This window comes from Pholcus phalangioides, unplaced genomic scaffold, assembly GCF_987345545.1.
Source record: "Pholcus phalangioides strain wild (caught in Gottingen) unplaced genomic scaffold, Ppha-v1.0 ptg000027l_1, whole genome shotgun sequence".
Classification (NCBI taxonomy): Eukaryota; Metazoa; Arthropoda; class Arachnida; order Araneae; family Pholcidae; genus Pholcus; species Pholcus phalangioides.
This window is the reverse complement of record NW_028301617.1, coordinates 3399921-3413365: the sequence shown is the minus strand read 5'-3', so window position 1 is coordinate 3413365 and position 13445 is coordinate 3399921. Positions and strand designations below refer to the sequence as shown.

The 13445-nt window shown below is 37.2% G+C and overlaps 1 protein-coding gene and 1 non-coding gene across 3 annotated transcripts; both read left to right on the top strand.

Moving 5' to 3' along the window:
* The first annotated feature begins 1428 nt into the window (after nt 1-1428).
* Nucleotides 1429-11086, top strand: LOC149068088 (uncharacterized). 2 transcript variants are annotated; one of them, XM_089251700.1, is made up of 2 exons: nt 1429-1536; nt 10428-11086. In XM_089251700.1, the coding sequence occupies exon 2, from the start codon at nt 10445-10447 to the stop codon at nt 10871-10873; it is 429 nt and encodes a 142-aa protein (XP_089107826.1). In that variant the 5' UTR covers nt 1429-1536; nt 10428-10444; the 3' UTR covers nt 10874-11086. The 2 variants fall into 2 exon arrangements, with proteins under 2 accessions (XP_089107826.1, XP_089107825.1); XM_089251699.1 differs by lacking the exon at nt 1429-1536 and adding an exon at nt 6261-6562.
* LOC149068089 (5S ribosomal RNA) lies at nt 7291-7410 on the top strand. Its single transcript, XR_016195255.1, has one exon. It is a non-coding gene; the product is annotated as a 5S ribosomal RNA (ribosomal RNA).
* Nucleotides 11087-13445: the final 2359 nt, after the last annotated feature.

The window sequence follows — 13445 nt, the reverse complement described above, 5'->3', positions numbered from 1 at the left end:
AGTTGCAGCCGGTTAGAATTGGTTAATCGCAAGGGTGTCCTGCTGATTCGCGACATTGCTTTGCCGCATGTTGCCGGCGATGCCACAGGAACCACTGTGTCATCCACCGTGCTCGAGCAGATTATAACAGCGTTCATTCCTAGGAAACGTTCCACGTTCCACTAAAAAATCCTTCAGAAATTAAACACCACAAGCAGTCATTGGGTATCTTCGAATCGAAGGACCCAGTTGTTTACAGCAAAGACATTGCGCAGCTATAGACGCTAAAGTAAAAGGTGATGGATGCCAATGAAGGGGGTTACCTCTCGAAAAAAATCGGTATGCGTGAAATTTACTGATTTATTTTCAAATTCAATACCTGTATTATCTGTACTGTATTGATGAACAGCTGAAATAGAAATTGTGATTTTGTCTTCATACTTCTGAAAGACAAAGTACCAGGCAAAAGATTAAGGTAGCAACCATAGACGTCGGAACCTAGGGGCTGAGCCCACTACCAATAATTTCTGGAAGGAAAAAAAAAACTATTCACAATGCACCTTTCCTCTCCCGAGTGCACGATTGAGTCCCGTATATACGGGACGGGACGACCAGAGACCTTCAGCCCTCCCAATGTTTTCTTCGTGTCGGCGAATCTCGTAGCAACATCCGCTTGGCTCGGCTCTTACAACACACACACCCCTGAAATCAATTCTCTCGAGGATCTTGACACAGAGACACAGTTCCGATATCCAATACAATATGCATTCAATTCCTATTCGGAAACAGTGACTGGGTGTCGGTACACACCATTGTACAAATAAAGACAAAGACACCTCGCGGAATTTTTCAACAACAACAACAACTCGAACTACACGAAGGAAGGGGGGGGGTGTGTGTGTGCGTTAATTGTCAAACACAAGAACCCGTTGTCAAGTTCAACAAAACGTGATGATGGAGGAGAAAACAAGAACAGACTCTCGGGACACCTTCGATTTAACCCACCGACCTATCTCATCGGATGAGAATCTAGCGCAAGTTCAACGAGTGATTAACAACCCCGTATTTTCGATTCATTCGGAATTCCTATCCTTAATTACATGGGTCCCCGCTTTGTTTCGCCTTGTTCCCAATGGTCACGCCTTTAACTTACTTACTGAGCCTCCAAATCTCCAAAAACAAAAACACACACACACACACTAAAATGTGACACACCTGTGGCGGATCGGATCCAAAAGCATCCGCCATGACACTAACGGTTGAAGGGTCAAATGTGTCAGTGAATCTTTTTTAGGTCGAAGACCCCCACCCGGAATATAAGTTCCTTTTCTCTTTTAACTTAAACTCCCATGTCGTCGGCTAATTTCGTTCTTCGCCTCATCTTTGGAATAATTAGAACTCCAACGACTCCTCATGTGTGTTCTTGTGTGTGTATATATAATGCGACGAAACGTTTAGGAACATCAACACTTGTCGTTAAGGGGAAAACTTGTCAACTCTTGGCGAAGAGTCGGAATTAAACACTTGACTTTTTCCTTGGCTATAATATCCATCGAGGTAAGCTCAATTTTAGTGGTTTTTTTTGGAATGTTATGGGTAATTTTCATGTTTCGTGTTGGGAAATTCACTAAATTGCATGTAATGGGATTGATTCTATGTCTTGGATCAGGGGGATCTTGAACGCATGGAACCACGGGCCACATGCGGGGCTCGGAGCTTTGCGTCGTGGCTCGTTGACTGGTCAACTTTAGGAAATGGTTCAAAACATTTATAAGGCCGGGATTACACTGTAAAAGTTTTCTAAAAGTTCGTTTTATAAAACTTGAAAAATGCAACCAATAGGCTGATCAGTCAAGTTCGCTCGAATGTAGCGGATGTGTTTATTGGTTACATTTTTCAAGTTTTATAAAAGAATTTTTATCAAAGTTTCATAGTGTGATACCAGCCTTAGACTATTAGATCTAAAATTAATGAAAGAAATAACTTCGGAATTGAAGAAAGAAATGGTTTTAGCGTTAATTAATGAAAAAAGAAATATTTTTTTTAGAATTAATGGGAGAAATTATTCCGGAATTGATGGGGGAAATAATTCCGGAACAAATTTGATGAAAATCCAGAATGAATGGGAAAAATAATTCCGAAAAAAAAATTATGAATAAATAAAAGAAATAATTCCATAATAAATGCAAGAGATAATTCCAGAATTGATGAAAATTCATAATAAATGAAAGAAATAATTCCAGAATATATTGAAATTAATAATTCATTCAAAATTCATTCAAAAATACTAAATTCATTCTTAAAATTCATTCAAAAATACTAAATTCATTCAAAATTCATTCAAAAATACTAAATTCATTCAAAATTCATTCAAAAATACAAAATTCATTCTTAAAATTCATTCAAAAATACAAAATTCATTCTTAAAATTCATTCAAAAATACAAAATTCATTCTTAAAATTCATTCAAAAATACAAAATTCATTCAAAATTCATTCAAAAATACTAAATTCATTCAAAATTCATTCAAAAATACTAAATTCATTCTTAAAATTCATTCAAAAATACAAAATTCATTCTTAAAATTCATTCAAAAATACAAAATTCATTCTTAAAATTCATTCAAAAATACTAAATTCATTCAAAATTCATTCAAAAATACTAAATTCATTCAAAATTCATTCAAAAATACAAAATTCATTCAAAATTCATTCAAAAATACTAAATTCATTCAAAATTCATTCAAAAATACTAAATTCATTCAAAATTCATTCAAAAATACTAAATTCATTCAAAATTCATTGAAAAATACTAAATTCATTCAAAATTCATTCAAAAATACTAAATTCATTCAAAATTCATTCAAAAATACTAAATTCATTCAAAATTCATTCAAAAATACAAAATTCATTCTTAAAATTCATTCAAAAATACAAAATTCATTCTTAAAATTCATTCAAAAATACAAAATTCATTCTTAAAATTCATTCAAAAATACAAAATTCATTCTTAAAATTCATTCAAAAATACTAAATTCATTCAAAATTCATTCAAAAATACTAAATTCATTCTTAAAATTCATTCAAAAATACAAAATTCATTCTTAAAATTCATTCAAAAATACAAAATTCATTCTTAAAATTCATTCAAAAATACTAAATTCATTCAAAATTCATTCAAAAATACTAAATTCATTCAAAATTCATTCAAAAATACAAAATTCATTCTTAAAATTCATTCAAAAATACTAAATTCATTCAAAATTCATTCAAAAATACTAAATTCATTCAAAAATACTAAATTCATTCAAAAATACTAAATTCATTCAAAATTCATTCAAAAATACTAAATTCATTCAAAATTCATTCAAAAATACTAAATTCATTCTTAAAATTCGGAATGAATGAAAGAAATAATTCCAGAAAAAAAAGAGGAAAAAATGATTTAAAAACTAATCAAAAACTGATAATTAATAAAAGGAATAATTTCATAATAAATGAAAGTCTTCAATTGTTTTAGCTCCGGTTTAACTCGAGATCCCATCGGTCCCCCTTCAATTGATATATTATTGTGAATTACATGAGTATAAGCCCTGAGAATTATTCTTAAAATTATAAGTACCTCAGTATATGAGTGAGTGTCCCGCGGGTCCCGAGAGCAATTCCAATTTGGCACACGTTGTCTAAAAGGTTGAAGACCCCCCCCGGTCTTAGTTGGACGGCTACTTCCAGATGATTCTTGTTGGTGTCGGGACAAATTACACTGGGACACATATTTTTTTCGTGTTTTCCGTTAACATGAGATTTCTCAACTGATCCAGGTGAGAGTGTTTCTTACCCAGTACCGGGCCCTAACATTAGTCACACTGGGCCGTGAGTGATTCGCAGTTTCATTTTTCCCATGAATTTCTCGTAAGTTGTGTGTAGACCAGACCTTTCACTCACACAAAAGAAATTTACCGGGCCCGCGGACTTCCAAAGGTTGAGAACCACTGATCTAAGTTCTTTTCTTATCGCTGGTTTCAAATCTGAAATGGATTTCTCTCTGCAAGCTCTAGTTTTTAATGCAGTTTGATATTATATACTGATACAAGGCCGAAGGTTCCCCCGGGGTATCGACTAACAACCTACACTAGCGCAGTTGTTGCAGTTTAGTTTTATTATTATGTAGATTCACTGGTGTATCAATTTATCAGTCTTTAGCATCAGTTTTATGTGCATTTTGTGGAGTTCGTTTCACAGATCTGATTCATGGCTTCTTCAAGCAAATGTTGATGTTCAAATGACCCTAATGCAATCTGTTATATATGTGGTTGTTACACACTTGTTCGTCAAAGGCGCAATATTTCATGTGAAGTGTGATTATAAAGCCTATTTTGAAATTCAACTTGGGGACTAAGACAAGGAATGGGCCTCTTTCCCCGATATTGTATGTCATAATTACGAGGAAATGATTCGTGACTGGACAAAATGGAAAATGAAAGGGTTTGCCTAGGAATTCCCATGGTTTGGGAACCCACAGATCACATAACTAATTGCTATTTTTGCCTGGTCAGCACACAGTATCTCCTACCCTGATATTGCATCCGTTATTCGATCGATTCCACACTCGGAGCAACTCCCAATTCCCGTGTTTAATGGTTTTGGCACATCTGAAGATGAAGACCTGAACAAGATTAGCAAATGTGTGACGTGTATTCGAGATATCCAAATGATTTCAACATCTCAAGACTCCACATTTTCTGATAGCGAGAATTCATCAGCCCCTCAGCAGTTCAGTGAAGAAGAATCGAATGACCTAGTCTGTGATTTGGAACCAGAAAAGCAGCTGAGGTATTAGCCTTCAGACTACGGGAAAAGAATCTATTTAATTCCTCTAGAAAAGTTTATTTTGGTAACTAGAACGTTGTTAGCTTTTCGTGAGCTTTGGTGCAACATTAGTGTAAAGCTTCATTTCGTGTTTAGTCACCTTGATCAATTCCCCAAGAATCTTGGGGTTGAGAGTGATGAATAGGGACAGCGTTTTCATAAAGATTTCAAGACGATTAGAGAACGCTACCAAGGCCGCTGGGACAAAGATATGATGTATGATGACGGACTACCGCTGAAGCATCAAACGAGATTGCCCTCATAAAGTCCACAAACGCAAGAGTTATAAGAGCGAATTCTTGCCTGCAAAGTGTCAGAAAAAAAATAAATTCAGAAAAAAAAAACCTAAAGATGCTATTTTGAAAAAAATCTAGAGCTTACGGGAAAAAGCTAAATTCAGATTTTAAATCAGAGTATATTCGCGAATTAGGTAAGATCAAGTGCTTGTATAAATGCTACAAAAATTTTGTTCCCCATTGTTATCAACATTATTCTCTGGGTCCATTCAGGTCGGATGTAGTCCATTTTATCTGCCGTTATCTCAAATCAGTTTCAAATTTGAACCTCAGAATCTAAATCCTAGATGCAAAATAAATATCCCAAATGCTCCGAATTCATATGATTAATGAATTTCTCAGTTGAATCCGAATCTGATATCGAACGCGGTTTTTTCAATTATCCCATTCTCATGTCGGATGTAAATTTCTTAAAGAGCGAAACTTGATATCGAACGCTTTTCCCGTATGTGTATTCAGTTTTCATATCGATTGCGTGCTTCCGAAAGATTCAAACCTGGTATCTAACGCCACTTTCTTTAATTCTTACATTGAAAAACATACGTTTCTTGGGGTACCTTGATTTAATATTAAACGTGAGGCTGCCTTGGATTATCTAAATCTCATACTGAAAGTAAGTCTCTGAAGGATTCAAATCTCATACGGAACATAGGTTTCTTCGAGCATCTAAATCCCATATCAGCTGCAAGTTTCTAAGAGAATATCTAGATCTCATATCAATTGCTAATTTCTCTAAAATCTGAAAATAATGTTTGGAGTTTCCTTAGTTATCCGACACTCGTATCAAACGCAAGTTTCTCATATCAATTGCGAGTTTCCCCAAAGATTCAAATCTGATGTTGAAGTGAATATGAACTCGTGCAAATTTTTATAGCACCCAAAACTTACGTCGAACTAAAATTTCCTCAACGATTCAACAATTCAATTCGTATTTAACGCCAGTTTCTCATGTCCATTGAAATTTCCCCAAAGACTCAAACCTGACAGGGAATTAAGTTTTTGGAGGTATTACATATACCTTGCATATTTGAAAATAAGTTTTTTGAGGTGTCTCAATCTCATATCAAACTTGAGTGTCTTGAATTATCTCAAACTCATATCAATTACAGGTTTCTCTAGCACCCAAAAATGATGTTGAACAAGAGTGTTTATGGTGACTCAACTCCTATATCAAACAGGAGTTTCTCATTTCGATTGTGAGCTCCGTGAAGAATCGAACCTGATATCAAATAAGATTTTATTGGATTATTTGAGTGTACCCACATCCTGCAACAGCGCCCTCCCGTGCCGAGATCTTTGGAAGGGCCCCAAGCTAGACTTTTCACGTTTCATCATTTTGCATCATCATCATCGCAAGTTTCTTATCTCAATCTCATATAAATTGCATGTTTCTTGGAGTATCTAAATCTCATATCAGTTGTAAGCTTCTTATTTAAACCTTATATCAATTGCATGTTTCCTTATCTAAATCTCATATTGATTGCAAGTTTTTCATTTAAATCTAATATAAATTGCATGTTTCTTGGAATATCCAACTCTCATATCAATTGTAAGTTTCTTATCTAAATCTCACATCGATTGCAAGTAGTTTATCTAAATCTCATATCAATTGCAAGTTTCTTATCTGAATCTCACATCGATTTCAAATATTTATCTAAATCTCACAAAATCGATTGCAAGTTTCTTATCTAAATCTGACATCGATTGCAAATATTTATCTAAATCTCACAAAATTGATTGCAAATATTTATCTTAATCTGGCATCGATTGCAAATATTTATTCAAATCTGACATCGATTGCAAATATTTATCTAAATCTCATATCGATTGCAAATATTTATTCAAATCTGACATCGATTGCAAATATTTATCTTAATCTGGCATCGATTGCAAATATTTATTCAAATCTGACATCGATTGCAAATATTTATCTTAATCTGGCATCGATTGCAAATATTTATTCAAATCTGACATCGATTGCAAATATTTATCTAAACCTCACATCGATTGCAAATATTTATCTAAACCTCACATCGATTGCAAATATTTATTCAAATCTCACATCGATTGCAAATATTTATTCAAATCTCACATCGATAGTGATCAATCTCAATCGAAGCGCGTACGCAGGAGCGGGAAGGTGCATTGCTAACGGCCATACTTTGCTGAAAACACCGGTTCTCGTCCGATCACCGACGTTAAGCAGCATCGGGCGCGGTTAGTACTTGGGAGGGGTGACCACCTGGGAACACCGCGTGCTGTTGGCCTCACTTTTTTTTTATCCCGGGAGGGACAGAGCCTGGGTCGTGACTGGTCTGTCTGTCGAAGTTGCATTGCATTGTTTTTTCAGAAACTATTGGAGGCGGGCGGGCGGGGGGGGGGACTCAATTGGCCTCAGCCCCTACGTTTCGGCACCTATGATACATCCCCTACTTTAGTAAAGGTTATGAATTGAAGCAAGCTGTGTTGAAAAAAAAAAAAAAAGACCTTTTTAATGAGGAAAAAAAAACTCAAGAGCAAAATTACGAAATTTCTCGTATAAGTGCCATATTATCACCCTTCTTGTGAAAAAACGGTCTTTATGTTCAAGATCGCTACGTTTTAATTGACGTTATAAGTGAAGTTCGTTAAAATTACTCTCTATGAGAATTAGTCGCAACCGACAATTAATCACGTTATAACTGAGGTCGTGTTACAACCAAGTTCAACTGTACATGTCACTGTTAAAGTCCGAAATTGGCGATTTCATAAGAAAATAGAAAATGAAGGAGAATTCAATATTTCAGGGAGTGTCCGAATAGAGTTTCAACATTTTGTTTTGCAAAAAGTACTATAACAACATTGCCGCTGTGGTGGTCGAGTGGTTATAGTGACGGCCTTGCGAGGATCCGGGTTCGAACCCCACAGTGGCGGTCGGCTGAAGTTGTTTTTCTGTGGTTGCCAGCTTCAAGGCGCAAATGCGAGCCGATCTCCCCGTTAAAAAGTCTCGCCACAGAGCGCAACAGTCCTACAACGATAAATCATTCAATCATAACACTTCACTCATAGTTAGAAAAACTGGTGGCAGATGGCAGCACTACACATGACAAGCATTACAGAGAAACAAAAAAAAACTTCACGTCAGGTTTCACTACACGTACACGCACATTCCCGCTCATTGGGGGGGGGGGGTTCCGCGGGGGGGGGGGGTGCATGTGTGGTGTAGGTAGGGCCTCCAAAAAATGACTCGGGGATCCATGATGTTCTTAAGTCAGCCACTTCGTTGGGGAATTTGCCTGTTGTGGCGTTGTATTTGTATTTGAAAAAGAAGTAAGAGGCTCACTAGAAAAACTGCGATAGCATCCAAAGAACGGTGGCGTTGTAACGGGTGCGCGCCAATAGGGACAGGGAGGGGATTTAAACGCAGGGAGGGAGGAGGGGGGGGGGCGATACGAAATTATTGAAGACGGTTTTAATTTTTCATTAATTCTAGAATCTTTCTCCTAATAAATATTATAAGGTTTTCATTATTTTGTAGTTTCATCAAAATTTAAAAAAAAACACTTCTTTCATTAATTTCGAAAAATGCGGTGAAGCCTAGCAAAATGACGATAAATCCTCTTTATTTATAGCAATATTTTTGTTTTTTTTTGTTTCAAATCTGGTAAATAACTAAATTTTATGGCCTATAGTGTAATGTTGAACTATCCTCGATGCAACGATATCCTCCACTACGATAAAGGGGCCGTTCAAGTATTACGCAAGCAAATTTTTAGCCATTTTTGACCATTGTCAGCAAAATTTCGTCATCAGCCCTGCCCGCCCCTCTGAATTCTAACGCATATTAGTGGGATCATAGACGTAACAGGGGGAGGGGGCGTAGGGGGGGGGGGCTCGTGCCCCCTCCCGCAATCAAAACTTTATTTTCTTTAATGCAAAAAAATATTTTCTTTTAATTGGAATTTTGGAAGAAAATACCTTTATATGTTATTATAATCGATTTCTGTTAATTTCACTGTTATTCGAAGGCTATGAGCTCAAAAATTTATCTTTAATAAGTTCATTGCGACCCACCCTCTAAGCCGTACAATGATAAATCGCATAAAGGACCTTGGCCAGCGGACCAAATATGGCCCCGGGGGGTTATCTGATGCAGCCTGCCCTCTTCAAACCTAATTTTGTAAAAAAAAAATGAATTAAGCGGCACATCTACGGATCGCTTAAGTGTCCCGTGGTACAATTCCAGAATATTTAAGCGGCCCGTGGCACATTTTCAGATGTGAACAATATCACATGATGTCACATCAACACTTAAATGATTTAATGATCACTTAAATGACCCGGGACACAGTTCCAGAACACTTAAGCGATCCGTGACACATTTAGAGATCCCTTCAGTGACATGTCACGTAGTTTTAGAGCACTTAAGTGGCCCCCAGTACGGTTCTAAATCACTCAAGTTAGCCGCGGCACGTTCTCAGATTATTTAAGTGATCCGCGGAATATAATTAGGGATCACTTGAGTGATGCGTGGCACAGTTACAGAGAACTTACGTGGCCCGGACACATTTCCAGATCACTTGGATCCGCGAAAAATTTAGCGATCACTAAATTGGCTCTGTAGAGCACTTATCAATTGGTGGGGGGGGGGGGGGATGTCACTTCAAGTGCCCACAAACACAAACTATCGGAAGAGTTTTCTCGTTTTAGGCGCACCGAGTAAGATGTCGTTAAAAATATTTCATATTTTCATAAAGGGTGGTTGATGACGTAAGCATCATCCACACTCCCCCCCCCCGTGATCGAAAGTGAGCAAATCGGAAATCCCCTCCCCCTCCATCGATGATGACCTAATACTTGAACGGCCCCAAATCAATCTACGATGCTATTTTTAAAGAAATTTTGAAACTTCTGCAACAATATTTTTTATATAGGGCCCGTTCAAGTATTACGTCAGCAAAGTTTTAGCCATTTTTCCCCCCTGAAACCTAATTTTGTAAAAATTACCTAAATAACACATTCACAGAGATCGCGTAAATAACCCGTGGTACAATTCCAAAGCATTTAAGCGGCCCGTGGCTCATTTTCAGATCACTTCAGTGACCCGCGACGCAGTTCCAGAACTTTTAAGCGATCCGCGACACATTTGGAGATCCCTTGAGTGACATGTGGCACAGTTTTAGAGCACTTAGCGGGCCCCAGTAGAGTGGTTTGCATCAGGATTAACTCATAGATACATGGAAGCAATAACTTTATAGACTTCCGAGGTCATTAATTTCTCTATCAATTTTTCCATCCCGACTAGGTCCATTCCCATCAACGATGTCACCCAACACTGGAAAACTCCTGGTCGTCGCCTCATTGGCCCTGTTCTTCGTGGTCGGGACGGCAACAGCCAACTACGACCAGCAGCAGCATCAACAACAGCAGCAGCAAGGAGCGAAATCGGACATGGCATCCAGGCAGACGGACGCGGTCGCGAGGCTCAACCTGGGCACGGCCGTGAGCCTGATCCTACCGGTCGCACTGATCACGGCGATGGTGGCATTCTTCCTGCCTCTGTTCCAGGGCCTCTTCTCGGGGCCGCTGCCGCCTTTCTACAGCGCCCCGGGCCCTCTGACGTACGCCGCCAAGAAGAGGTCGCTGTTCTCGGGCGTCTCCCAGGACAACGTCATGCAGGTGCTTGACGCCGTCACGAAGGCCATCGAGGGATTCTCTGGGCCCGAGAAGAAGTTCAAGTCGGCCGAATAGTTTGGACGGCCAATGATGATGGAGCTGGACCCTCCACACACATTGGCCACCGCCCTACTTAATTTATTTAAATATTCGATATATTTGTTCAGAATAACCCATGTTTTACGTATCCATGATTGTTTCATGTCGTCGTCACTTCCTTTGATATATATTTTTAGTGTTAAATTTTCTCACATGTTTTTTTCCTAAATAAAGTAATGATATCATTTATGTCTGTAGATGTCAGAAATTTATTTTCCCTATTGACACATTCAGGCAGGGCAAACGCAGGCACCCGAAGGGGTGGGGGGGGGGAGGTCTCCAACCTTTCAGACGTTGCGGGGCCTTTAAAACAAAAGTTCCCATGAAGCACGACGACCAACAAGTTACACAGTGATTTAGTTCTTACTCTAAATGAATCACAATCAATTCTAGTGTTAATGTTACGGTAAATGTGATAAATCGGTTTTTTTTTTTTGTTGAGGCTGGGAATCGATTAAAATTTTTAGCTGGTTAATCAAAAATTTTTTGATCGATTAATCGAATTTTAATCGAACATTTTTCGCAACTATGTAGTATTAACTCATTTCATACCGTGCACCGCCCAGGCTCTACCGACCATTGTCAATTTCAGCTATTGCCAAGGATGAGGTTGGGCTGGGTGGTATATAATAATACTATAGTTCGCTTCAAGTTAACTTTTCAGTAAAGGGGAAGCTACGAGGAAACCGCATCACACGTTGCTATGACAACGAAAGCCATTCAACCTATGTATAGATGCGCAGTCCCAGTAAGGTATAGCTGATTAACGCCAATCTCACTGAGAAAAATCCTTTTTTACGTATAATGGTAACCAATATTTTTCTAATTTAAAAATTTCAAACGAATAAAGATCGGTTCAGAACGATATTTTCTCACTTTTTTTTTTTTTCAATCATTCAAAAAATTGAAATATTCTGCATAAATGATCATCGTAAGCCTCCGATACATGGGAACTATATTTTGCGGCGAAGGAATACATTCTCTGCCTTTATCTGCACTGCAAAGTTAACCTGAAACAGACTATAGCTATTTGGAAGATGCCCTTTAAAAATTCCGGTTTGAAAACCCACTTCGGGTACATTAATAGCAATTGCTTGAAAAAGGGAGGCGCTTTCAGCATCCCATATCCTGAAGCCGGGTCCCCAGGCTGAGATTTTTAGAAGAGCCCAAGTCATGCCCTTCATTTGGGAGGTCGGGGGCCCGCCCGCCCCCTTGTAGAATATAAAAATACAAAAATAAAGAACTCTTTTAAAAACAACTGAAAGGCATTGTATATACTTTGCATTAAAATGCATCATATATTTTGCATTAAAATGCTCTTTTCACAAGAAAAGGTCAGATTTTTTTCAAACACCACTTGTTCAAGTGTCTTTAAACATTGTCTCTCTCTCACTCAGCACCGATGTGTTAGATGCTTTGGCAGAATTTTTTTTAGAATTGAAATGCTGAAAAGAAATTTCGTGGCACAAGATATGGCGAAATTTCGGTTATTTTTGCAAAAGGTTCCATGTTGCTGAAGTTAATATTCGAAAACAAATAACAACTAAAATTGTAAAAGCTCTCGTTCAATTGTATAAATATATCCAAAGAATTTGAGGGAAAAAAATCGAGTTCCTAAAGTGGATAGTGAAGTTTTAACCGAAAAAATGCCGAGCATGGGGCAAACACGCGAGATGAGAATTTAATAATTATTATAGTAGTAATTATCAAACTATTTTTTACGATTTATAAAAATCACCTTCATTTACGGTTTCAGTAAAATTTTCAAATTCAAATTAGCTTCGTTGTAATGAACATGAAAATTGCATAAATGAAGTCGGGACAATAAAATTTCCGTGAAAGCACGAGAATGTCCCGTAAAATACGGGACGTGTGGTCATCCTACTGATAATATGCCGTGAATCGGTAGCCCGTCGAATTGTTTCAAACATTTTACTTTCCCTGAAAAGATGAAAAAAAGGCTGATTTATATTTTCAATAGCATTTCCCACGGTTGTCACAAAAGTGCCCTTCGCCACATTTATTGCACTTTTAAAATTATTTTTCAATTAATGCTACTATGCTGCTATATATTAAGGATGACCATACGTCTCGTATTTCTCGGAACATCCCGTATTTTCACGTCGTTTTGGCCATCCTCAGACATTTTGGAAGATGTCCCTTTTTTTCTACGAAATCTCAATCAACTTTTATTGTTCATTTTGAAATCAAGTATCAAAACTATCTCTTCCAACTTATAAACCATAATACGATAATTACGACTATCGAATAGGAATCTCACGTATGGCCCATGATACACATAATGCTACTAAATTGGCAATTCTAATCATTTTCACGAATATGAATGACTAATTAGTAAATCGATTATGATTACAATTAGCATCAGGATGGCAAGTTTACAAATATCAGAAAATTCACAATTTTACTAATTTTCACGAATTTCAATGACTAATTAATTAAATAATTATGATTTTAGTTAGCATCAGGAACGATGTGATTAATAAATGACAATCTTTCGAATTTATAAAAGTTAGATAAATCGCATCAC

Bases quoted from the DNA above. Each gene is read 5' to 3' on its own strand.
- LOC149068088 (XM_089251699.1), top strand. From the start codon at position 6,529: ATGTTTCTTGGAGTATCTAAATCTCATATCAGTT. The intron at 6,563-10,427 runs GTAAGCTTCTTA...CATCCCGACTAG, and splicing joins ATCTAAATCTCATATCAGTT to GTCCATTCCCATCAACGATG.